At 37.0% G+C, this 27,617-nt stretch overlaps 2 protein-coding genes across 14 annotated transcripts in view; one reads left to right on the top strand and one right to left on the bottom strand.

The window, feature by feature from the left end:
• The window catches only part of LOC112652356 (bifunctional phosphoribosylaminoimidazole carboxylase/phosphoribosylaminoimidazole succinocarboxamide synthetase), a 388,335-nt gene that overhangs the window by 72,335 nt on the left and 288,383 nt on the right, over nt 1-27,617 (bottom strand). The window lies entirely within an intron of this gene.
• The window catches only part of AASDH (aminoadipate-semialdehyde dehydrogenase), a 35,424-nt gene that overhangs the window by 1,339 nt on the left and 6,468 nt on the right, over nt 1-27,617 (top strand). For 2 of the 4 annotated variants that reach the window (XM_049093259.1, XM_049093261.1), the window contains exons 2-11: nt 1,667-1,937; nt 3,241-3,361; nt 8,795-9,111; nt 12,293-12,485; nt 19,823-20,064; nt 20,789-20,895; nt 21,385-21,557; nt 22,518-22,710; nt 23,305-23,411; nt 25,043-25,835. In XM_049093259.1, the coding sequence (XP_048949216.1) occupies nt 1,708-1,937; nt 3,241-3,361; nt 8,795-9,111; nt 12,293-12,485; nt 19,823-20,064; nt 20,789-20,895; nt 21,385-21,557; nt 22,518-22,710; nt 23,305-23,411; nt 25,043-25,835 (2,476 nt within the window). In that variant the 5' untranslated portion in view covers nt 1,667-1,707. Of the gene's footprint in view, nt 1-1,662; nt 1,938-3,240; nt 3,362-8,794; nt 9,112-12,292; nt 12,486-19,822; nt 20,065-20,788; nt 20,896-21,384; nt 21,558-22,517; nt 22,711-23,304; nt 23,412-25,042; nt 25,836-27,617 lie in introns of all 4 variants that reach the window. The other 2 variants (XM_035708543.2, XM_049093260.1) reach the window with 2 other exon arrangements.

Genomic DNA, 27,617 nt, shown 5'->3' with positions numbered 1-27,617 from the left:
AGTGAGTGTTGCAATTTGTTATAAAAATGTCATTTAAGTTCACCTTATAATCTTGCCCTTTTGATGTCAGGTATTTTGGAATATAGTAAACAGAATGTCCTTGTGAAAAACTAACTGCTGTAATTGTTTTTTGCATTAAAAAATGCATTTTTGAAAAAAAATGCATTTTTGGGGACACCTACACTAACATTTTTGTGAAAATGCTTTACTATAGTGTAAACAATCTATTGTCATAGAAAGAATAGCAGAAGATCTCCTTCTGCACTGACTATACCTCCTCTGATAAACTCGTTTGGCATAATTAATGTGTGCTATGGACCATCTTCTTTATATAATGATCATTTATGTGTAGGAGGAAAAGTTTAAAATTTTAATCTTGTACATCATAAAAGAATGTGGAAATGCTTACTAAAAATACTGTATTAAAGTTATATTTTTAAACTTTATATTTAGAAATCCTAACATTTTCAAACCTATGAGTCTCAATAGTTGGTTCATTTTGCTCTTTAGGAATATTTTTTCTAATTCATATAAATTAACTTTCATCTGTAAGATTTAATTTTGAATACATGAAATCAGCTCAAATACGTATGAACAAATAAAACTTAAAATAGGTTACTTGAAATCTGGAAAAGAGTTCACAGAAGGAAAAAAATCACCTTTATTCTCAAGGAAATACTAGCTGTTATTTCTTCTAAAACAATGATCCCTAAAGTTTTTTGGGTTTTGTTGGTTTTTTTTTTTTTTGATGAAATACTGTTTAAAATCTTTTATATTTTTGAGAAGTTCAGAGAATATTGCATTGATACAGTGCTGTCTGGAGTTGTAAAACTATAGTTTAAATGAATTTACTGGCATCTTATTTTTACTTTTTTTTAAGATTTTATTCATTTATTCATTAGAGAGAGAGAGAGGCAGAGACACAGGCAGAGGGAGAAGCAGGCTCCATGCAGGAAGCCCAACAAGGGACTCTGTCCGGGGACTCCAGGATCACGCCCTGGGCTGAAGGCGGCGCTAACCTGTTGAGCCACCAGGGCTGCCCAATTTATTGGCATTTTAAAAATAAGTTCCTCAAGAATTATAAATGTGACTTGATGTGACCTGAAGTGTCATAATAAATAATATAGTTCATATTATTGGGTTAAAATTGGATGGATTTAGATAGTTTTTCCCTTTTTCTACCTAAGGTTTATTTAATCTTCCCTAAGTTCATTTCCTAAAAGCACAGTTTATTCGCATTAGTCTTTGCAAAGATATTGTGCAGGATTTTAACCACTTATCTTAATCTGGGACAATAATGAAAGAAAGATGAAAAAATTAAGCATATAGTGCTTTAAATTTAGTTTTATTGGTTAATTTTTTGTATTTTTTTTCACATTGTGGACGGTTGAGAGAGACCACATTTTTACCTGTTTCAGTCTCCTCATGTTTTGTTCATACTGCTCTTTCCCCAAATTTTCTTCCAGCTTTGACCCAGTGTTAGGTCAATGGTATCAGATTAATTTTCATCCTCCTTGTTCTCACCATAGACAATTCCTAGGTTCAGAGATTGTTTTTGATATAGTTGTTTTTGTGAGGAATGATTTGTATAGAATTTTCTTTCTCCCTTTCTCACCCTACCAGGTTCCCTAAAACTCCCTGTCCCCATATTTTTGTATATAGGTAGAGTTCTCTGCTACCAATGATGTTTAGAGAAACTTCAGTGAAATGACTCTTCAGGAATTGGTGCATCAGGCTGCCTCCATTTATTCAGATAAAATAGCTGTATGTTTTGATGAGTGTAACAACCAGCCTCCAGTTTATTACACCTATAAGACTGTGGTGAATGCTGCTTCAGAATTATCAAATTTTCTACTCCTACACTGTGACTTTCAAGAAATTCAGGAAGTTGGTCTCTACTGCCATCCCGGAATAAACTTACCCTCTTGGATTTTAGGGTAATTCTTTTAATATTAAATTGTTTTCTAGCCTAATATAATTCTTTAATATATAGAATATGTTGTAACTTACTGTTATTTTTACTATTGTATCTTTATGTATTGCTTGTTCAGTTTTAGGCTAAATGAGTTCATATTTCCCCAAGATTATTTTTAATCATTTTAAGTTAATTAATCTGAACTTACATAGGAGAGCCAAGAAGCTTTTACTAATAGAATATTTAAATATCTCCAAAATACATGGGTTTCATTTGTCTACCAAAAGAAAACAGTCATAAATTCTGTTCTTATATCAATGAAAACAATTATTTCAGAAATAATGTGACTTTTTTTTCCTCCTGAGACAGAAGTTTTAGGTACTCAAGTATTCAGTAAGTGAATGAATGAATGAATGAGCGTTTTGGGTGATGGTTCATAAAAATTGAGCAGTGAACTGCAGAAGACGCTAATTCAAACAGTCATTTGCAAAATGTTCATTATTAAGCTGTTCTAGAATATTATCCTTATATCATGACTTACGTCGTAGGGTTCTGCAAGAAATCAAGGCTGCTAAAGAATTAGAAGTTGATATTCATCCCATAGGATGTGTGTTAGTAGGTTAGTTGTATAAATGTAAAGCAAAAAAAAAAAAGTTAGTTTCCCTTTTATCCAATCATTGACAAAATTTTATTGAGAATTACTACAAAAATCTGTTGTCTTCAAAGAACTTGTTTTTTTTAGATTTTATTTTGAGATAATCTATACACCCAAAGTGGGGCTTGAATCCACAACCACAAGATCAAGAGTCATATACTCTACCAACTGAGCCAGCCAGGTCTCCCTACCTCAAAGTACTTTTAGTTAAAACAGCTAACTGATTTTGCATCTTATTGCCACTTAAAAATGAATTTTAAAGTTGTCCCCTCCCCTTTAAGGTATCCTGGTTTTGTCGAGATGTCTTTTAGTATACAGATTGTATTAATCTGCATACTAGTAAGTTATATGTGGGTATTTAGCTTATGTTATCCTAGTTAGATGAAGAAATGACTCTGCTACCTGTTTGGTATTTTAGTAGTAGCATTAACCAAGTATATTCTACTGTAATACATTAGCTTTAAAAAAATCTTGGATTTCTGTAAGTTAAGTGATAGAAATTTAATGATAGGTATTCTGTCTTAAAAGACAAAATAAAAATAACTATAAAGATGGGGTCATCAAAAACATTTGGCATTTCTGATTCAGTAGTAAAGCGCATAGAGAAATAGAAATACTTAAAGATCATTTTCAACAGATCTTCTTTGCTGACTCTGTACTGTTTCTTTAGAATTCTCCAAGTCCCTGCTGCTTATGCTCCTATTGATCCAGATTCACCACCAGCATTATCAACTCATTTCATGAAAAAATGTAATCTAAGTTATATTCTTGTTGAAAAACAGCAAATTAATGTAAGTGTGTTTAAATTTATGTGCTACGTTTATCTTTCAGTTGAAGGGTGTTTGTGTGTATGTACGTACGTACATCACAGCATCTTTATCCATTTATTTATTGGACCAGGTTGCTTCCATATCTTGTGTACTGTAAATAGTGCTGCAATAAACAGGAATGCGTATATCTTCTTGAATTATTGTTTTCATTTTCTTTGGTTAAATACCCAGTAGTGGGCAGCCCGGGTGGCTCAGCAGTTTAGTGCCTCCTTCAGCCCAGGGCCTGATCCTGGAGACCCGGGATCGAGTCCCGCGTCAGGCTCCCTGCATGGAGCCTGCTTCTCCCTCTGCCTGTGTCTCTGCCTTTCTCTCTCTCTGTGTCTCTCATGAATAAATAAAATATTTTAAAAATAAAATAAAATAAAATAAATACCCAGTAGTAGAATCACTGGGTCCTATGGCATTTTTGAGGAACCTCCATACCGTTTGCCACAGTGACTGCACCAGTTTACATTTTTACCAACATTGTGTGAGGGGGTTCCTTTTTTCCTCTACATCCTCACCAATGCCTATATCTTTAAAAAAATTTTTTTTAAAAAGATTTTATTTATTTATTCATGAGAGACACAGAGAGAAGCAGAAGGAGAAGCAGGCTCCCTGCAAGGAGCCCAATGCGGGACTTGATCCTGGACCCCGGAATCACTCCCTGAACAAAAGACAGATGCTCAACTGGTGAGCCACCCAGGCATCTCTCTATTTCTTGTCTTTTTAATTCTAGACATTCTGACAGATATGAAGTGATAGCTCATTGTGGTTTTGATTTGCATTTCCCTGATGATTACTGATGTTGAGCATCTTTCACATGTCTGTTCACCATTTGTAAGTCAGCTTTAGAAATGTCTATTCAGTTCCTCTGCCTATATTTTAATTGGATTATTCGTTTTGGTTTTTGTTTATTTTTGTGTGTGTTGAATTGGATAAGTTCTTCATATATTTTGGATATTAACCCCTTATCAGATATATCATCTTCTCCCATTTAGTAGGTTGCCCTTTTGTTTTGTTGATGGTTTACTTCTCTGTGCAAAGTCTTTTTTATTTTGCTGGTGTCCCAGTAATTTGCTTTTGTTTTTCTTGCTTGAGGAGATGTATCTAGCAAAATGTGCTAGGATGATGTCAAGGTGATGATGTTCTGTGTTTTTTTCTAAGAGTTTAATGGTGTCAGATCTCACATTTAGGTCTTTAGTCCACATTGGGTTTATATTTGTGTGTGGTGTTAGAGAGTGGCCCAGTTTTATACTTTTGAATTTAACTGTCCAGTTTTCCCAGCACCATTTATTGAAGAGACTCTTTTCCTAATTGCATATTCTTGCCTCTTGTGTTGTAGATTAATTGACCATGTAAGCATGTGTTTCTTTCTGGACTCTGTTCTGTTGATCTGTTGTCTGTTTTTGTGCCAATACCATACTGTTTGATTACTAAAGTTTTGTAGTATATTTTGAAACTGGCATTGTGATACCTCTGGCTTTCTTCTTTCCTAAGATTGCTTTAGCTATTTGGGGTCTTTTATGGTTTTTTTTTTTTTTTTTTTTGTCTTTTATGGTTCTATACAAATTTTAGGATTCTTTGTTCTAGATCAGAAAAAAAATGGTATTTTAAATCATTGCAATCAGTGCAAAGAGATTGCTTTGAATCTGTAGATTTCTTTGCATGATATGGATGTTTTAACAATATTCTTCCAATCATTGACCATGAAATACTTTTCGTTTATGTTATCTTCACTTTCTTTCATCAGTGTCTTACAGTTTTTTAGTACAGTTTTTACCACCTTAAATTTATTAATAGGTATTTTATTATTGATATAATTGTAAATGGGATTATTTCTTTATTCTGCTACTTCCTTGTTAGTATATAGGTATGCAACAAGTTTCTGTATGTTAATTTTGTATTCTGCAACTTTACTGAATTCATTTATTACTTAGTTTTTTGATGAAGTCTTTAGGGTTTTCTATTAGTATCATGTCATCTGTAAATAGTAACAATTTAATTTTTTTCTTACCAGTTTAGATGTCTTTTTTCTTTCCCCTCTTATTGCTGTGGCTAGGACTTTCAATACCATGTTAAATAAAAGTGAGTGGGTATCCTTGTCTTGTTCCTGATCTTGGAGGAAAATCTATTTTTCACCATTGAGTATGGCCTTTATTATGTTGAGGCATGTTCCCTCTCTTTGGGAGGTTTTTTTTGGTTTGTTTTAAAGATTTTATTTATTTATTCATGAGAGAGACAGAGGCAGAGGCAGAGGGAGAAGCAGGCTCCCTGCAGGGAGCCCAATGGAGGACTCGATCCCAGGACCACAGGAATCATGCCCTGAGCCAAAGACAGGATGCTCAACTGCTGAGCCACCCAGGTGTCCCTGGGAGTTTTTATCATGAACGATGTTGAATTTTGTCAAATGCTTTTTCTGCATCTATTGAGAGGATGCAAATAAATTTTTTTTTAAAATTTATTCATGAGAGACACAGAAAGAGAGAGGCAGAGACATAGACAGAGGGAGAAGCAGGCTCCATGCAGGAAGCCTGATGTGGGATTCAATCCCGGGGCTCCAGGATCACGCCCTGAGCTGAAGGTAGGCGCTTAACTGCTGAGCCACCCAGGCATCTCAAAAGGATGTGATTTTTATCCAGTTTGTTAATGTGGTTTATTACATTGATTTGTGAATATTGGACCATTCTTGTGTCCTTGGAATAAATCACATTTGATTATGGTGAATGATCCTTTTAATGTATTGTTGAATTAGATTTGCTAGTATCTTGAGGATTTTTGTATCCATGTTCATCAGGGATGTTATGTTGTCCAGCAGTTTTTTTTGTAGGGTCTTTAAAAAAAATTTTTTTGCATTTAGTGTTTATTCAGGTTTTTGTTTTTGTGAGTCTGGCTAAAGATTTATCACTTTTGTCTTTTCAAAAACTGTCTCTTGGTTTCATGGATCTTTTCTATTCATGGATCTTTTTAGTCTGTTTCATTTGTTTCTGTTTTGATCTTTATTTCCTTCCGTTAACCTTGGGCTTGCTTTGTTCCTTTTCTAGTTCCTTTAGGTGTAAGATTAGATTGTTTGATTTTTTTCTTGTTTCTTGAGGTAATCCAGCATCACTATAAATTCTCTCAGAACTGATTTTGGTGCATCTTAAAGGTTTTAGACTGTTGTTTTCATTTGTCTCCATGTATTTTTTTATTTTTATTTCTTCTTTGATATCTTTGTTGACCCATTGGTTGTTCACTAGCATGTTGTTTAGCTGCTGCAAACATTTACATTTCAGTATGTTATGGTGTAGACCTCCGTGGGTTTACCTTGATTAGAACTCTTTGTGCTTTCTGAACTTGGATATCTCTTTCACTTCCCAGGTTAGGGAATCTTCCTTACAGTTTTTTTTAACATTTTATTTGTCTAGCTTATGTTAAAATATGAATATAGAATATAATACTTGTAATATTCAAAGTATAGATTAATTGACTTTATGTCCTCAGTAAGGTTTCTGGTCAGCTGTATGCTATTAGTAAAGTTTTGGGGGCATCAAGAGTTATTCATGGATATTAGGGTTGGTGCCTCTAATAACCCTTGTGTTGTTCAAGGGTCAGCTGTGGTTAGAAAAAGACCATAATCCTGAATCTGTAAATTCTACATAGTGTGATATTGTGCTAAGGGAAGTAAATGTAACATAGTAGAGATGAGAAAACATTTTTTTTAATTTATTCATAGAGAGAGAGAGAGAGGCAGAGACACAGACAGAGGGAGAAGCAGGCTCCATGCAGGGAGCCCGATATGGGACTCGATCCTGGGTTTCCAGGATCACACCCCAGGCCGCAGGCGACGCCAAACCGCTGTGCCACTGGGGCTGCCCGAGATGAGAAAATTTTAATAGGAAAAGATGGTTTTGAACTAAGTCTTAAAAATATATATTATATAGGTCCTCCATTTTTTTTTTTAATATTATAAGATACCATACCGGACCCTTAATATACACATAACGAACAAAAACAATATAGGCTCCTGTGTTGTGACCTTTTTCTCATTTCTCTCCTCTTATTTTTCTCTTATTCATCTCACTTATAGTAATTTGAAATGTAATGTTTCATTAAATTTCTTTATCAACCTGAAAAGGTATATTCAAGGGAACCTACTTGTAAGCATGTAAAAATTGAATTTAGCATCTTTTTATCTAAAGTAAATCTGTATTAATTTGTTTCCATCTACCAAATAACTGAGCCAGAAACTCAGCAATCTTCTTAGGCTCACTCTGTATCCAGAAAGTTCTGCAGCCCTATTGATTCTTGCTCTTAGGCTCTTTTTGTCCACTCTTTGTTGCAGCAGACTAGTTCGGGCCTACATAGCCTATCTCACTTGTTGCAAAAGGTTCGTTAGAAGACCCTCACTTATCAAAAGTCTTATCAGTCTATCCTTGATGGAGTAAAGTCTACCTATGCTATTGCCACCTTCAACTGGATCTTATTGTTTAGGTTAAGTTGTAAACCCCTTAGTATTTTTTTTTAAGATTTTATTTATTTATTCATATGAGAGAGAGAGAGAAAGAGGCAGAGACACAGGCAGAGGGAGAAGCAAGCTTCATGCAGGGAGTCCGACGTGGGACTCGATTCCGGGTCTCCAGGATCAGGCCCTGCGCTGAAGGCGGCACTAAACTGCTGAGCCACCCGGGCTGCCCTATACCCCTTAGTATGGAGTATACAGAGTTATTAAGGATAGTGTCTCCTCTCCTATTAACAACACTACTTACTTTCTCCCTCTCCCCCAGTTCTTCAACTTATTGGAATGCCTAACATTCTCCATTAACACTGGCTTTCTCACTATCATATACTCTGCATTAGCTATTTGCCTAATAAAGCACTCCTTTATTTGGACAAAAGCTACTTAAAATGCAAATATTACATGTGATGTAGCAATCTCAGACCTTCCAGGCAGAGGTAAATTCAGTCTTCTCTGTTCCCATTGACGTTTGAAACATATTCACTGTCACAATTATCACATTGCCCTGCAGTTGTTTTTGTGTCTTTTTTTTATTTTGAAGGTGACCTTGAAAGTAAGGATAGCACTGTATTCTTGCAAGTTTCTAATTTATTTATTTATTTTTAAAATATTTTATTTATTCATGAGAGATACACAGAGGAGGCAGAAACATAGACAGAGGGAGAAGCAGGCCCCTTGCAGGGAGCCTGGTGCCGGACTCAACTCAATCCTCAGACCTAGGATCCTGCCCTAGCTGAAGGCAGACGCTCAACTGCTGAGCCATCCAGGCGTCCCTCTGATTTATTTTTTTAATCTCTAGTTATATAGAAGTACTCAAAACCATATTGAAGAAGTAAATGAATATTTTGTATTACTTCTGTGTAAAAAAAAAAAGTTTTTACATATTAATATCGTGAACTTTGTTCCCTGTGTAACAGAAATTCAAATCTTCCTATGAAACATTATTGAATTATGATACACCTAAGGAATATAATGACCTAGTACTCTTCAGACTTCACTGGAAAAATGCTGAAGCGAGCTTGATGCTAAATGACAGAAAACAGAATTATGAAAAAGAGAAAATGGCAAACAGCACAAATTCTGAGAACAGCAATGCAGAAAAGACAGAAGAGCGTATGGATGTGAGGCAAAAGAATTGCTTGGCATATGTTCTCCATACATCAGGCACTACAGGGATCCCTAAGATTGTCAGAGTCCCTCATGCATGTATAGTGCCAAACATCCAACATTTTCGGTGAGTTTTGTCCTTCAAATCCTTCTTCAAAATTTGTATTTTAAAGGGGAAAAAATTTTTCTTTAAGTAAACTCTATCCCTAACATGGGGCTTGATCTCACCACCCCAAGATTAAGAGTTGCATGCTGTACCAATTGAGCCAGCCAGGTACCCCAAGGGAAAAATTTTAATCTCTTTATAACTTTTTTTTTTTTTTTTTAAGATTGACTTAGTTGAGAGAGAATGTGTGTGCACACAAGCAGGAAGGAGAGAGAGATAATCTCAAGCCAACTCTGCTAAGTGTGGAGCCTGATGCGGGGCTCAATTTCAAGACACTGAGATGGTGACCTGAGCCAAAATTAAGAGTCAGATGCTTTAACTGACTGAGCCACCTGGATGCCTCTGGGTTTTAAAACCTTTGTTCCTAAATTGATAGTCACAAGTAATTAGGTCTTTTGTTGTGGCTATATCTGAACTTTAGTTCTTTGCTAGTTTGGACTTCATTTCTCTGATCCAGACCTGGATCAAATAGGGAGCAAACAAATAATATGGTTGAAGCTTTGTTTCTTAATTATTAAGAGGAAGAAAGTATATACCTGGCAGAGGTACAGCAGAGATCTGGAAGAAAGGAGTTTGGGTTTCTAGGGTATATGAGAGCTGAGGAAGGAGTGGGAAGGCAGGAGCCGTGTGACCTGAGAGGGCAGGAGTCTGGTATGCCCTGTTGAAGAATTTCGCACTTAAATCCAGTATATGTAAAAAGGTTTGCATTTCATTAAGTTCATTCCTATAGTATTGTAAAGTTTGGTTTGCTCATTGGCAGATGAGGAATCTCTATGTAGTTGACTCTCATTTGAGAGGAAAGAAGGAAACAGAAAGGGAACCAAAGGAGAGTAGTCTTAGGAGATCAAGAGGAAACAGAAACAAATATAGAAACTTAGACAAATACGTATTTTTACGTCATTTTAAGTTTTATATAATTAAAACTTGCTAACAACCACATTTTATAAGTACAAAGAAATGGGTCAGTTAAGCATCCAACTCTTGAGTTCAGTTCAGGTCATGCTCTCAGGGTCGTGAGATCGAGCTCCCTGTCAGGCTCTCTGCTGGTCGTTGGAGCCTCCTTAAGATTCTTTCTCTCCCTCTCCCTCTGTCCCTCTGCTCTCTCTCTCAAAAAAAAGTACAAAGAGAGTAGAGAAAATTTAACAATATCTTATTTAATTCAATATCTCTAAAATATCAATATGAAATCAATATGAAAATTAGTGAGGTATTTTACACTCTTTATGATTATCTTAAATTTAGCATGATGAAGCTAGATTTAAGATAATTAAATCTATTTAAGATGAATTATGACTTTCCTATGCAGAAGGCAAAGTCATACGTTAAGACTTTGAGAGGTGAGGTGGGATAGAGATGCAGGGAACTTGAAGAGAGTGGAGTAGATTTGGAATATGGTGGAATGGGAGAGGCTCTGGGCTGACAGAGGCAGGAATTATGTGTAAGTAGGAGCAAGTATCTACCCGGTGAGGGGTAAAGGGCTAATTTAAAGTATAGGATTTTTTTTTTTTTTTTTTTTTTAGATTTTATTTATTCAGGAGAGACCTATAGAGACAGAAACATGGGCAGAGGGAGAAGCAGGCTCCCCGTGGGGAATAAGATGCAAGACTCTATTCCAGGACCCCAGGATCACGACCTGGGAGCCATCCAGGTGTCCCAAAGAATAGGAATTTCTTGATTGCTGGTAGTGCTTGAATTTATTGAAATCTATTTACCTGTTTAAAATCCCCTTTTGGCTTACTTTCAGGGCCATAAAAGTCACTCGCAGAGGGGATTTATAGTAGGTTCATTCTTGGTTTCTGTCCTGGGAATAAAAGTCACTCTGAAGAAGGAATTTATGGCAATTTCATTTTCCAGAAGTTTTTACAATTAGTCATATAAAGGAAGCTCTAAGAAGGCTTCTTTCCGCATCTGTTAAATCCAAAATGTCCTCAGCTTAAAGTAATCTTCATACTAACTCTGGGCTTCTTAAGTTGGTACCACAATATTATACTTGAAGATCTTTTGAAGTTAAGGTAATCCCTGCCTTTTAGATAGAGTGGGTTTTTTGTGTTGAAAATGAGGAATTCTGCAGGCTTAACACTGACTAATACTTGGTAATATCCTAACTACATACATTCAGCTCTTTGTTCAGCTGTTGAGAGAAAATGCCAAATAGTGGGGACAAGGAAATCAGAGGTCTCTACTAAGCATCATTATATATTAGGGTAGAATAAATCAAGATTCTACCAGTAAAGCAGAACCAGGAGGATATATGAGGACTCACTTATGTTTGTGGGTGCTGGCTAAGCAACACTGACGTCTATAGAGTAAATACTAAGAGATGATCATGAGGAGGCTGGAACCCCATAGGCATGTGCTTGTTCACAGGCAAGTCAGGAAAGAAGATCTAGGGGGAAGGGATGAGTCTCTTTTTCAGAGAATGCCTAAATGTTCTTTAAAAGTCCTTCCAGTTGAGTAATCTCCAGTATTCCAGGATAATCTCCCTTTTGATTAAAGTCCCCTAATTAGAGACTCTGTCTACAAAATCCCTTCACAGCAGCACCTAGGTTAATGGTTGGAATAACAGAGAGATGTGTGTTCTACTAAATGGCAGCTGCTTCCCTTTTGTCCTTCAGCTCTTGAGAGAGTGTGTCCCTTGTTTTCTACCCTAATGGAAAACATACTAGAAATTCTGGGGACTCTGGTTCAATCCAGCCACACTTACTCATCAGAAAGCCATCACAGATGATAAAATATATCACAGTAGGAAGTGGATATTGCTTTAAATGGCTTTTTTAAAAAAAATATTTGACAGAGGTAGCACAAGCAAGGGAAGTGGCAGGCAGAGGGAAAAGCAGGCTCCCCACTGAGCAGGGAGCCCGATGTGGGGGGACTCGATGCCAGGACCCTGGAATCATGACCTGAGTTGAAGTAGATGCTTAAGGGACTGAGCCACCCAGGCACCCTGCTTCAAATGGCCTTTAATCCTTCTTTTTATAAAGAAGAGTTCTAGAACTAGGAGTACCATTTTTGTTAACCTACGAGAAACAGTAAAAATCTGGCCAACATCTAGAAACTAAACTTATGGTCATAAATAATTTTTTAGGATATGTGATTACCAAATGTTAGACGTTTCTTATAACTGCATTCTGTTGTGTTTTAGGGTACTTTTCGAGATCACACAGGAAGATGTTTTGTTTCTGGCTTCACCTCTGACCTTTGATCCTTCCGTTGTGGAAATATTTGTTGCTCTATCAAGTGGTGCCTGTCTGCTAATTGTACCAACATCTGTCAAAATGCTTCCATCAAAATTAGCTGCTGTTCTCTTTTCCCATCACAGAGTAACTATTTTGCAGGTACATTTCAGGGCAAATGAAATGCTTTGTCTTTTATTTAATATTTTAAATGTTTTAAAGAATATTTTGTATTCCTGTATTCCTGTATTTTTCCCCCCAATGGATTAATGATAATCTAGTTAGATTATTAAAGGTTGTTTCCTGATATCACTTAATTTGCTTGAGAATGAAAAAAAATCAGTTAATTCTGTCTAGAAAATTATTTTACTGTCTATCTTGTACAATAATAACTGGAGGAAGTTGACCTTCACTCACATCTGTTGGGTTATGCTGGCCCTCCTATCTTAAGCTTTAGCATGTAGTGAAAAACACAAACTTAGTTTAAGTAAGTTAAATTATAATTAGTTAGGAATTTAGATTTTCTGACTTTTTATATCAGTATATTTTACATAAACTTATAGAAACAAATATTTAGGTTTGTCACTTTTAAAGATTTAAAAAATATGTATCTGAAAGTATATGACTGGTATACAAGCGTTAATATATTACAAGTGGTTAAAGATATTAAAGAGAATTAGGGACGCCTGGGTGGCTCAGCGGTTGAGCGTCTGCCTTTGGCCCAGGGCGTGATCCTGGAGACCTGGAATCGAGTCCCATATCGGGCTCCCTGCATAGAGCCTGCTTTTCCCTCTGCCTATGTCTCTGCCTCTCTCTCTCTGTGTCTCTCATGAATAAATAAACAAAATCTTAAAAAAAAAAATTAAAGATACAAAGATATCTGTCACAAAGGGGAGAGGCTGTGTTATCTTGACCAAATTTATGGAGGGCTAAAGCAAGCCTCCCTCTCCCCCACCCTGGCCTCAGTGTGCATTTCTAAGATACGTATATTAATTTCCAAAGAGCCTGTAACACCTAGCCACCGACATGAACATTAAACCACTGACATGAACAATATGGAGGGCTAAAGATAGATTCAGTTTTGTTGGTTTTTTTACATGTCTCATAATGAGACATTTGTTGTTAGGGTTCATCTTTTCCTTCCAAAGTCAAATTTCTTATCAAGTGATATGTAAGTCATCAAGAATTTTTGCCTTTTTGCCTATGTATTATATATTATACTTTAAGAAAAGAGCTTCCTGTATAGATTATATTTACAAAAAATAACCTTACCTAAAAACCCAATTGGACATTAAGCAAGGATCTTAAAAGCTTAAAAGAGAATACATGCTTTACTGAAGTTTTAAAAATTACAAAAAAATAGAACATCTTGATTTACTGTGGAGGAGAAAAGCCCCAAAATGAAGTGCACTGAGCTTTTGAGGAAGTTAAAGCCTATACTTTATTTCAGGAATAAGGACCTTTCAGAAAGAAAGGTCTACTTTTTAGCTTTTTAGAAACCTAAAATGCATTTGAGTTTTGTTTTTTGTTTTTTTCCCCCCAATATTCTGGGTGACAACTTTATTTTATTTTATTTTTTAAAATTTTTATTTATTTATGATAGTCACACACAGAGAGAGAGAGAAAGAGAGAGAGAGAGGCAGAGACATAGGCAGAGGGAGAAGCAGGCTCCATGCACCGGGAGCCCGATGTGGGATTCGATCCCGGGTCTCCAGGATCGCGCCCTGGGCCAAAGGCAGGCGCCAAACCACTGCGCCACCCAGGGATCCCTGGGTGACAACTTTATATTAAACTTGATGCCCTTTGAAAGTGAAACCATTTAATTAGAGCAAAATCTCAGGTTTCTAGCTACAAAATGTCACCATAATAGTGTTTCATTTTTATATGAATTTTTCCTTAGAAATTTTAGAAGGAACCTTAACATTCCATGTTTTTTCTGTTAATTTACTGAGCTCTTTTTTCTATGACTAGGATGATTTGGTAACAAAGTATACTAACATTCTGCCACTAAATTTTGTCATTTCAGTTTATGAGTATCTGAAGTGTTACCATGCCTTATCTTGATGAATGTTCATAGCTGTGCATTTATATGTAGAGTTCAAAGTTGAGATTATCTTTAGCACCAGAAATTAGGCCAGAACATTTTTTTTAAGATTTTATTTATTTATGAGAAAAAGAGTACGCACATGTGCATGCAGGAGGAGGAGCAAGAGGGAGAGGAACAAGCAAACTGTGTGCTGAGTGCTGAGCTCAATGTAGGGCTCTCTCTCAGGACCCTGAGATCACAACCTGAGTTGAAACGAGGAGTCAGGTGCCCAATCAACTGAGGCACCCCAGAACATCTCATTTTTGGCAAGAGTTTCCTCATGATAAAACTTGATGGAACAGTTAACTGGATTTAGAATGCCTGGTAAATAAGGTGGCCAATATAATTTATTACCAAAAACCCAGAATCTTGAGAGTGAATGGAGGTGCTAAATTGCTAGCAGGAATCTGGAATAATATTTCGTACTGGGATGTGGGGTTATCCTATTTAAATATTTTTGGCAAACCAAGACTTTAAATCATCTTTTTGAATTAAAATTCAAGTTGTCCATTAGGGCTGCTTCTAGCTTTTATTGAAAGAAACCATTTAAAAGTCTTGATTCATGTGGAAATATTCTATGATCAAATAAGAGATTGGCAGAGCCTCTCCCTGAGGAGCAACTATAAAGCTGGACAAAATTGACAAAAGCAACTACGTTAACACTTTGGAAATCAATCAAAGGCATACAACTACCTGAAAAGTGTGTGTCTTTATAATTGTTGAGTTTTGCATAAACATGGAATGTGTGGCATTCTAGCTGCTCTCCCTGCTTCCCCAGCTCAGTCAAAACAGACTTTTCTGTCAAGGCCTGTTTCAGGGCATTTAATCAGTTTGGAGTGCTGGTTATGTCCATGCTCAAAAACCTGTCTGTGGAAATGTTGAAGTGGGCCAGCACGAAGGGCTGAAAACTCTTCTGGTTTGAGGTTGTTGGTGATAGGGATAGCACATTCTGGCTAAGGCTGCATTTGTGATCAGATCAGAGAGCCCAAGTAGATTCCTGGCTGACCTTGAGCCTATGTGCATGTGCCCTAGAGACCCAGAAGGACCCATGGAAAACAAAAGCTGCATTAGGCTTGAAAATGGCCTAAACTTTGAGCTCATCTATCTGTACATATAATCCATCTCTGTGGACAGTGCAGTTGTTGCTTGACTGCTGAGCTAAGCAGACAGACACATGGTGACCTGTAGGAAGTAAGACTTATATATATGTGTGTGTGTGTGTATACATGTATATCTGTATATAAATATATACATATTATATATATACATATATAATATATATTTTAAGATTTAAAAAAATATATATGTAATATATATTTTAAGATTTTATTTATTCATGAGAGAGGCAGAGACACAGGCAGAGGGAGAAGCAGGCTCCATGGAGGGAGCCTGATGTGGGACTTGATCCTGGCACTCCAGGATCATGCCCTGAGCCGAAAGCAGACTTAACTGCTGAGCCGAAAGCAGACTTAACTGCTGAGCCCAGGTGTCCCTTAAATATATATTCTTGTTTTCTTTTTTTTTTTTTAATTTTTATTTATTTATGATAGTCACAGAGAGAGAAAGAGAGAGAGGCAGAGACACAGGCAGAGGGAGAAGCAGGCTCCATGTACCGGAAGCCCGATGTGGGATTCGATCCCGGGTCTCCAGGATCACGCCCTGGGCCAAAGGCAGGCGCCAAACCGCTGCGCCACCCAGGGATCCCTTGTTTTCATTTTTAAGGAGCACCTGGGTGGGTCAGATGGTTAAGATCTGTTTTCAGCTCAGGTCATGATCTTTGGGTCCTGGAATCAAGCCCTGCATTGGGCTTCCTGCTCAGTGGGGAGTCTGCTTCTCCCTCTCTTTCTGCCTCCCACCCCCTGGGTCCTACTGTCTCTCAAATGATTTTTAAAAAAAATACATATCTAAAAGAACAACTGAGCAATGATATTAGTGGCACACATCACTAGGAAGACAGATTTATAGATTTAATCCAGGCTAGTTAGTAACAAAGAAACAAGCTAACAAGCAACAAGAAGATTTCATAGTGATATGGTCAGGATATCAAGGAGTACATTGTGTTATCAAGAAGATGTAATGATTATAAATGTATATCCACCTAAAAATAGAGACTGCAGATACATGAAGCAAAAATGGACAGGACTGAAATGAGAATTAGGCAACCCAATAGTTTGAAATTTTAATACCCTACTTTTAACAATTGAATGAAAAGCTAGACAGAAATCAGAACATATACTATAGAACACTTGAACAACATTATCAGCCAAATTCTGTTTATAGAACACAGCATCCAATAAATACAGAATACATATTCTTTGCAAGCACATTGAACTTTTTTTTTTAAGATTTTACTTATTTATTCATGAGAGACCGCACAAGAGAGAGAAGCAGAGATGCAGGCTGAGGGAGAAGCAGGCTCCATGCAGGGAGCCCGACGGTGGGACTCGATCCTGGGTCTCCAGGATCACAACCTGAGCCAAAGGCAGATGCTCAACCACTGAGCCACCCACAGGCATCCCACGTTGAACATTTTCTAGGGTAGATCATATTCTTAACCACCAAACAAGTTACCATAAATTTAAAATGTGACCAATTAGCATTTATCCCAGGAATGCACATTTGGTTTAACATCCAAAAATCCACTGATAATTATGCCTTCTGCCTGTCCATTATTTATGTGACATATATTATCTCAACAGATGCAGATGTATTGGCAAAATCCAACACTTGTGATGAAGGAAAAAAAACCTTAAGTAGGAATAGAAGAACTTCCCCAATATGAAAGGCATCTACAAAAAACTGTAACATCCTATTTGGTGAAAGACTACATGCTTTCGCCCTTAAATTGGAAACAAGACAAGGATGTTTGCTTTTGTCACTTCTCTTCATTATTACTCTCGTTGTTCTAGGCAGTGCAATAAGGAAAAAAAAAAAAAACACCCAACACATTACTGATAGAAGTTAAAGAGCTCAATAAAAAGAATTTCATGTTTTTTTGTTTTTTTTTTTTAATTTTTTTTTTTAATTTTTATTTATTTATGATAGTCACAGAGAGAGAGAGAGAGAGAGGCAGAGACACAGGCAGAGGGAGAAGCAGGCTCCATGCACCGGGAGCCTGACGTGGGATTCGATCCCGGGTCTCCAGGATCGCGCCCTGGGCCAAAGGCAGGCGCTAAACCACTGCGCCACCCAGGGATCCCGAATTTCATGTTTTAAAATATTTTATTTGAGCAGGAGAGAGAGCAAGCTGGGGGCAGGAGTGGAGTGGGAAGGAGAAGCAGATTCCCTGCTGAGCCAGATAGCCTGATGAGGGGCTCCGTCCCAGGACCCCAAGACCGTGACCTGCCAAAGGCAGACCCTCAACCGACTGAGCCATCCAAGCACCCCTCAGACATTTCGTGTTTATGGATTGAAGTCTTAATATTGTCAAGATCTATAATTTAAACACAGTTCCTATAAAAATCCTAGTAGAGGGATCCCTGGGTGGCGCAGCAGTTTAGCGCCTGCCTTTGGCCCAGGGTGCAATCCTGGTGACCCAGGATCGAATCCCACGTGGGGCTCCCGGTGCATGGAGCCTGCTTCTCCCTCTGCCTGTGTCTCTGCCTCTCTCTCTCTCTCTCTGTGACTATCATAAATAAATAAAAATTAAAAAAAAAATCCTAGTAGACTTTTTTTGGGTAGAAATTGACAATTGATCCTAAATTTTATATGGAAATGTGAACCTTAGTCCTGATCTGTACAATGGACTACTACTCAGCAATAGAGTCCTGTGGTCTGAGTGTTTGTGCTCCCCCCTGCCACATTCATTTGTTAAAATCCTAATGAACAATGTAATAGTATTAGGAGATGTGGCCCTTGGGAATGCTTTCATGAATGGGCTTAGTGCTCTAGGAAGAGACCCTAACAGAGTTCCCTAGCCCCTTCTAACCGGGTGAATAAAACAAGTTGGCAGTCTTTCACCTTGAAAGAGGGCTTTTACCAGAGCCCGGCCATGCTGGCATCCCGATCTTGGACTTAAAGCCCCAGAACTGTTAGAAGTAAATTTCTGTTGTTTGTAACCTACCTAGTCTGTGCTATTTTGTTATATATAAGCCTGAGCTGAGACAAAACGGACAAAGGGAATTGATAAGTACAACTTAGGTGAGTCACAAAGTATTTATATGGAGTAAAAGAAGTCAGGTCAAAACAGAATGTGTTGGCAGCCCAGGTGGCTCAGCGGTTTAGAACTGCCTTCAGCCCAGGGTCTGATCCAGGAGACCCGGGATTGAGTCCTACATCGGGCTCCCTGCATGGAGCCTGCTTCTCCATCTGCCTGTGTCTCTGTCCCCCCGCCCCCATGAATAAATAAATAAAATCTTAAAAAAAAAAAAAAACTGACATAAAAAAACAATGTGTTGTGTGATTCTGTTTTCATAAAATTCTGGAAAATGCCAGCTAATCATTAGGAAATAGATCAGTGGTTGTCTGGAAAGGTCCAGTTGATGGGAAATAGGTAATTTTAGGGCTGAAGAATATATTCATTATTTAGAGTATGGTGATAGTTTTCATTGATTTTTATCTATATATCTGTATCTCAATTTATACTGTATGCTTTAAATATGTACAGTTTATTGTATGTCAATTAAATACTTCACCAGAGCTGTTTTTATTTATTTATTTATTTTTTTAAAAGATTTATTTAGGGATCCCTGGGTGGCGCAGCGGTTTGGCGCCTGCCTTTGGCCCAGGGCGCGATCCTGGAGACCCGGGATCGAGTCCCACATCAGGCTACCGGTGCATGCAGCCTGCTTCTCCCTCTGCCTTTGTCTCTGGCGCTCTCAGTCTTTCATGAATAAATAAATAAATAAAATCTTAAAAAAAAAAAAATAAATAAAAGATTTATTTATTCATGAGAGACACAGAAAGAGAGAGGTAGAGAGACACAGGCAGAGGGAGAAGCAGGCTCCTTGCAGGGAGCCCAACGTGGGACTTGATACCGGGTCTCCAGGATCACACCCTGGGCTGAAGGCAGGTGCTAAACCTCTGAGCCAGCCAGGGACTCCCACCAGAGCTGTTTTTAAAAGATCTTTTTTCATATTGTTAGGAACAGGTTTACACCTTTATTTACATTTTTCTACATGGAGATGATGGGAAAGGAAATATGAACGGATTTGATCTATTTTGTCCTTTTTGTCTTTAAACTATTTTGTCTAAACTATCCAGTGAAACATAACTAATATTTTTAAGTTTTTTTGCTAAAGCAAAATTGATATCCACGGTAAGAAGGTAATGCTGCCTCAGTAGATTTCCAAAATTACTTAACAATTTGATAAACACGGCCTTAATTTCCATGTGGGTGTCTAATTATTGAACTAATTATTACAGTATTTACTTTTTTAAAGAGGTGAAGGGAGTATCTTTAATGTATTCACAGGCAACACCAACATTGCTTAGAAGATTTGGATCTCAGCTTATCAAGTCAACCGTTTTATCAGCCAGTACTTCTCTTCGAATATTAGCCCTTGGTGGTGAAGCATTTCCATCATTGACTGTTCTCAAAAGCTGGAGAGGAGTAGACAATAAAACACAAATATTTAATGTATATGGTATCACAGAGGTATCAAGTTGGGCAACTTTTCACAGGATTCCAGAGAAGTTTCTTAATTCTACTTTGAAGTAAGGATTTCAATTGCTAAACAGACTACAAAAAAACTATTTTTCTAGTATCGTAACATTAACACTAATAATGTTTTTGATAGGCACTGCAGTAGTAATTTTAGAAACAGTACTTTATCTAGAATTTTATTTTTTTAGAGCAAGAAGGAAGGCACAGGGGAAGGGTAAGAGAATTTTTTTTTAAGATTTTGAGAGAGAGAGCATGAGGGGTGGGGGGCAGAGGGAGAGGGAGAAGCAGGCCCCTGCCCCTGAGCAGGGAGCCCAATGCTGGGCTCCATCTCAGGACCCTGGGATCATGACCTGAGCTGAAGGCAGATGCTTAAGTGAGCCACCCAGGCACCTTGGGAGAGAATCTTAAGCATGTTCAATGCCCAGTGCAGAGCCCAGTCTCACAACCCTGAGATCATGACCCAAAATCAAGCATCAGTTGCTTAACCAACTGAGCCACCCAGGCCCCCCTGTTTTATCTAGAATTTTAAGCTGAGGGTCCAGAACCTCTCTTATACCTGGTGCTGCAGATCCTGCTATAACTTTTTAGTGACTAAACAGGAATAAATAACCTAGGATAACTTTTCCACCTAACCTTTTCCTCTTGGCAGTCTTTGAATTACAATATAACCAAAACTTTTTTTTTTCTTTATTTGGTATGATGTGATTTAAATACATTGGAAAATATTCTATTCAAATGAAAAATTTTAATGTGGTTTGGGTTGTGTTTTCATAGATGTGAATTGCCTGTACCCCTGGGATTTCCACTGCTTGGAACAGTAGTTGAAGTCAGAGATACTGATGGATTCACAATTCAAGAAGGCCATGGCCAAGTATTTTTAGGTTGTTTTACATTTGCTGATTGGGCAAACCTTTTTTTTTCCCTTGAAAAAGAAATCTGATGTTAATTTTATTCTTTCATCAATTTGCCTTATGTCCAGTACTCTTTTTCAGTGATAATTTTTAATCTCATTCTCACAGTCATGAAGCATTTAATATATTACCATAATTATTTCAGATAACAATATTTGATACCCTTAAGGAATATAAAAAGGAATTTAGAAAATGTATTTTGTACTTATAGCCAAAATTCTCTTTAATTACTATTCTTAAGAATTTTTTAAATAACATATGTTTTTAGAAATTTTGTTTTATTCCTCTATTTTACTGAGGTTATTGTATTTATTTTATCAGGTAACACTTAAATATGAATATGAATATTCAAAATGTGAAACTTAGTAACAACTTTTGAAGATGTTCTTGATTTGATGGTTTTTAATATATTTTCCATGGATTTATTTTTTTATAATGTTGGTGTTTATTCTTGTGAAGGTGGCAGAAATAGAGTATGTTTTCTTGATGATGAAATGACAGTACCACTTGGCACAATGCGAGCCACAGGAGACTTGGTGATGGTGAAAGATGGAGAGATGTTTTTCTTGGGACGAAAGGACAGTCAAATAAAACGACATGGCAAACGTCTTAACATTGAACTTGTGCAACAGGTAGAACTATTTAAATATTAAGTATTCTACCAACATATGTAGGTATTAGAGGTAGCCACCACCAATTTTCTGTGCCAGCATTCTCTATTAGTATTGTTTAAGCCTAAGATTTTTTTGCATTAATGATGCATTACAATAAAAGATGTGGGTTATTCAGTGTGCCCCTTATTCCCAGCATGAAGAGGTTTTTGTTTTTTAAAGATTTATTTATTTATTCATGAGAGACACAGGCAGAGGGAGAAGCAGGCATGACGTGGAACTTGATCCCGGGACTCCAGGATCACGCCCTGAGCCAAAGGCAGATGCTCAACCTCTCAGCCACTCAGGCATCCCTAGAGTTGTTTTTTTAAATAAGTGACAGAATGGATTTTGAGAACTGTGGAAATAATGGTTTACTTTGCTCAAGGAGCAATTATTTTTGAAAAACATGAAGAACCCGGTGCACTGGTAATAGTGATAGTAGCAATCAATTTTTTTAAGTTTCTAGTTATTTTACAATTTAATTTGACTGTGTTGATTTCAGACATGAGAAGTTTGAGCATTTGGGAAGTTTGCTTTTAAATATCCTCTGACAGAGAGGCAGAGACACAAGCAGAGGGAAAAACAAGCTCCCTGCAGGGAGCCCAACGAGGGCCTCAATCTTGGGGCTCCAGGATCACGCCCTGAGCCAAAGGCAGATGCTTAACCGCGGAGCCACCCAGGAGTCCCTGCTTTAGTTTTTAAACTTTGTATATATATATTTTAATATTGTACAAGAATTACTCATTTATTTTGATGTGAGGATATGTTTAGTACTTGGTTGTGATGGCATCATGAGTGTATGCATATGTCCCAAAGTCATCAAGATAGTACATGAAATGTATGTAATTTTTTTTATATCAACTATACCTTAATAAAGCTAAGAAAGACTTAATAATAAAAAAAATGTCCTCTGACAAATTGGGATGATCTCTCTCATAGGTTGCTGAAGGACTTCAGCAAGTGGAGTCTTGTGCAGTTACATGGTATAATCAGGAAAAATTAATTCTGTTCATGGTGTCCAAAAATGACTTAGTAAAGGAATACATCTTTAAAGAACTGCAGAAACATCTTCCAAGTCATGCAATCCCAGATGAACTGGTGTTGATTGATTCTCTACCATTTACATCTCATGGTAAAATCATTTTAAGCAGATATGTTTTGGTACCAAGTGATTATTAATTCCATTCATAACTAGTTTAAAGGCCTTTTAATTCCTTATTACTCTAAGTAATATTAGGATATTTTGTAGTGGACCCTCTGTTCAATGCTTTGTATAACTAACTCATTTTATCCCTAGAAAATCCTGTGAGTAGTAGTAGTCTCATTTATAGCTATGGAAACTAAGGCTTATTAAACAGGTTAAGTAATTTTCACAAAATTACATTGCTGATTAGTGGTAGAGTTGAAATTCTAAGACTTTTTGGTTTCAAAACGTGTGTTCTTAATGACCATATTGCCTTCTCAGTTTCATCTTTCATATTTACATCAACATGTAGTAATTGCTCAGTTATTAGTAGGGCCATTTAACTTTTTAAGATAAACATTAGCTCTTCGTTTCTTATTACCCACCACATTCTTGGTAGCATAGGACTACTTTATTTAGAATTGATTATCTTTCACAAACTATTCTATATGATTTCAAACTTTTACATTGAAAAATGAGTGTATTATTATGACTGATGAAGATAGAGTTAAGCTGAAATTTTAAAATTATTTCTCTTTTAAGGCAAAATTGATGTTTCAGAGTTAAACAAGATATATTTAAACTTGAAGCCTGAGTGCAAACTCAATGGAAAAGAGGAACTTTGGGAAAAATTACAGTATTTGTGGAAGGTACAACTTTTAAGATACAAATTTGTTATTATAAAGAGGTCATATTATATCTTTTGGGACTGTTAACATCCTAATGAGGCTGATAAAGTTTTCAAGAATGTTATTGATGACTAAATGTTAAGTAATATACCTTTGTTTAATCAATTTGTATTAAAATAAGGATTAGGTTCTCTACTGTAAGATTAAGTTCTCCATAAAGAAATTTATTGGAAGTGAAGTACACATGAAATGCACAGGTAGACAAGACCCATTGTGACATAACTTTTCCCTAATAGGTCAGTGGAGTGCATTGCTTATCAGAGTTGAGAAAATGGCCAAATTTTGCTGTATACTACAATCTGTGGTATACGGGCTATGTCATTATTCCTGAAGACCTTGCAGCATAAATGTTTCTGCTTAATTGAATTTATTTATAGAGATCTTCCTCAACTTATGATGGCGTTGCATTCAGATAAACCCATTGTAAGTTGAAAATTTCATAATCAAAATGCATTTAATACACCTATAGAATAGCTTGATTTAGCCTACCTTAAATGTACTCAGAACACTTACATTAGCTTACAGTGTTGGGCAGACTGAGAGTTGCCCAACACTGACACAAAGCCTATTTTATAACAAATTGTTGAATATCTCAAGTAATTTATTGAATACTATACTGAAAGTGAAAAACAGAATGGTTGTATGGGTACAGAATGATTAAAGTGTATCAGTTGTTTACTCTTGTGATCACATGGCTGACTGGGAGCTGTGGTTTGCTGTTCCTGCCCAGCATCTTGATATAATGCATGTTGCTTGACTGGAAAAAGATCAGAATTTGAAGTAGTTTCCACTGAATGTGTATTGTTTTCACACCATTGTGATGTTAAAAAGTCTTAAGGAGGGGTGCTTGGGTGGCTCAGTCAGTTAAGCATCCCACTCTTGATTTAGGCTCAGGTCTTAATCTCAGGGTCATCAGTTCAAGCCCTGCATTGGGCTCCATGCTGGGCATGAAGCCTACTTAAAACAAAAACCAACCTAAGTCAAATCATTGTAAGTTGGGGACTGTTTGTATATATAGAAGTGTGTATAGCAAACAATTTAAAAAATTTATTTTGAAATATGTATATATTACAACCATAGGTCAGTATAGTTTTTCTTAGATAAAATGTGTAGCTTTCTGAAGGGTTCTGAAAAGAGAATGTAATTGTATAGTCTGGTCTGAAAATAAAGGTATCTTGTTAAAAGTCTTATTCACTTAATTGTTAGATTCTTGGAAAATAATTTTGATTTAGTGAAGCAAATGAAGATAAATATGTTCCCATTTAAAGAAATATCAGATATTGGTATTTTGTGGACTTTATAATTAGTAAATCATATTTTAAAAATTCTACTCGCTATTTTATGGGTAGGGAAAAGTGCTCTAAAAGGAGATATAACTTGTAGTTTTAGAGTGAGTTTATGACAAATTGGTAGCATAGTAATAGACCCCTTTAAAGAAAATAACTTTAATTTTGATTATTAAAAATATTTATTTTGTTTTTTGTTCATATCATTATTGTAAGTACTATGCTATATAGATTACCTATAAATTGTTGAATTGTTTTGGTTTTAGACCTTTACTTCACCATATTTCTCCCTTTTCTCATCTGTAGTCTATTCTGAATCTCTCCGAAGATCCTTTGAAGGTTTCTGATGAGTCACTCTTCTTAAATAGTGGTGGAGATTCCTTAAAGTCCATACGGCTCCTCAATGAGATTGAAAAACTAGTTGGCACATCAGTACCTGGGCTTCTGGAAATTATTCTTAGCAGTTCCATTTTAGAGATTTACAATCATGTCCTTCAAACAGTGTTTCCAGATGAAGATCTGGTATTTAGCAAGAATTATGCCACAAAAAGAAAATTCAGCGACATTTATCAAGAAGAAACCAGTGGAAAATCTTTACATCAGAAATCTGTCATGACTTTAAACTATGACAATGAGCTAACTGCTTTTACTACAGTGAGCAGAGGGAGTCAGATTTTGTCACTGAACAGTAAGTTTTTAACTAAGTTAGGACTTTGCTCTTCAGCCCAATCTTCTGATTTAATTTCACAGACTAATATTCAAAATGTGAAAAGCTTAAATCCTCCAGCTCTTATTGGGAAGTCAAAAGATCCATCCTGTACTGCAAAAGTTTCTGAAGAGGGAACATATGGGACAGCAGCCAAGAAAATGGAGCTACATGTGAGGTGGAGGTCAGACACAGGCAAATGTGTGGATGCTTCACCTCTAGTTGTAATCCCAGCTGTTGATGAGTCGTCTGCAACTGTGTACATTGGCTCCCATTCTCATAGAATGATGGCACTTGACCTTTACTCTGGGAAGGTGAAATGGGAACAGATTTTGGAAGATCGAATTGAATCTTCAGCGTGTATATCTAAGTGTGGAAACTTTATTGTAGTGGGTAAGTTTCTGAATTTGAGGTTTTAGAGTTAAACAATTACCATACAATAATGCTAGTAGGAGCAAGTTAAATTTAAAACCTTATGTATGGTAGGTTTGGCTATTAAAGAATAATACCCATGTGCTAATTCATTGTGGGCTTTGGGATTTGAATTTGAACTGTTATCAGCTCTGTGAACTTTGATAAGTTGCTAAACCTCTAGAACACCTCATGTAAGGATCTGTTTCTTGGTGTGTCTCTTTTTTCCCCTGGTTTCTCATTTAAGATTTATTTATTTTGAAAGACAGAAAGTGAGTAAGAGAGAACATGAGCCAGGGGTAGGAGCAGAGGGAGAAGCAGACATCCTGCTGAGCAAGTCGCCCAGCACAGGACTCTATCCCAGGACTCTGGGATCATGACCTGAGCTGAAGGCAGACACCCAACTGACTGAGCCACCTAGGCGCCTCTTGTTTCGTTTTGTTTTTGTTTTAAAGGTTTTATTTATTTATTTATTTATTTATTTATTTATTTATTTATTCATTCATTCATTCATTCATTCATTCATTCATTCATGACAGACAGAGAGAGGCAGAGACACAGAGACAGAAGCAGGCCCCATGCAGGGAGCCTGATATGGGACTCGATCCCGGGTCTCCAGGATCACATCCCGGCCAAAGGCGGCGCCAAACTGCTGGGCCACCGGGGCTGCCCTTGTTTTGTTTCTTAAATTCCACATACATCATAGAGCTTTTGAGAAGATGAAGTGAGATAATTGCTTATGAATCCTTAGTATGTTGCTAGATACAGCCTCATTAAGGGTTAGCCACTAGCTGCTTTTTAGTTTCATTAAAGGTATAGGTGATTTTTACTCTACTTAGAATATGGGGTCTAGGTGTAATGCCTTTCCTTGGCTACCATTCTTTTTACTCCATCCACTGCATTAAGTTTTACTTTATCTGCTTGTCCAAATCTATGCTGAGTGCTTAGGACTATGTCTCCCTACTTACGATATCCTAGCTGGGATCTACTTGAATCTGAGTTTGATCCTTCCTTTTCGCTCACATACATTTTGAAAAATCTACCAGGAACTTTCGGTGATACGTGTGCGTGAGCATGTGTAATTCCCATCCGTGAAAGCCAGCTCACTGAAGTTACTGTTTGTAACCAGAGTGTCTGTAAAGGCCTGTGGCACATGGTGGTCACTTAGGATTTCAAACTTTTTTTTTTTTTAAGATTTTATTTATTTGAGAGAAAACACAAGCAGGGGGAGGGGCAGAGGGACAAGCAGACTCCCCACTGAGGGGGGAGCCTGACACAAGGCTGGATCCTAGGACCCTGAGATGATGACCTGAGCTGAAGTCGGGTGCTTAACTGACTAAGCCACCCAGGTACCCCAACATTTTTTAATTAAGATGTAATTTATAGGGGCACCTGGGTGGCTCAGTGGTTGAGCATCTTCCTTTGTCTCAGGTTGTCATCCTTGGGTCCTGGGATCGAGTCCTGCATCAGGCTCCTCGTGGAGAGCCTGCTTCTCCCTCTGCCTATGTCTCTATCTCTGTGTCTTTCATGAATAAATAAAATCTTTAAAAATATATATAATTTATATACAATAAAACTTTTTTTTTCTAAGATTTTATTTATCCATTCATGAGAGTCACAGAGGCAGAGACACAGGCAGAGGGAGAAGCAGGCCCCATACAGGGAGCTCGATGTGGTACTTGATCCTGGGACCCCAAGATCATGCCTTGAGCTGAAGGCAAATGCCTAACTGCAGAGCCACCCAGGTGTCCCTATATACAATAA

This window comes from Canis lupus, chromosome 13 (genome assembly GCF_003254725.2).
Source record: "Canis lupus dingo isolate Sandy chromosome 13, ASM325472v2, whole genome shotgun sequence".
Taxonomy (NCBI): domain Eukaryota; kingdom Metazoa; phylum Chordata; class Mammalia; order Carnivora; family Canidae; genus Canis; species Canis lupus.
Note: the sequence above shows the minus strand (reverse complement) of the source record. Positions and strands in the feature narration are given on the sequence as shown.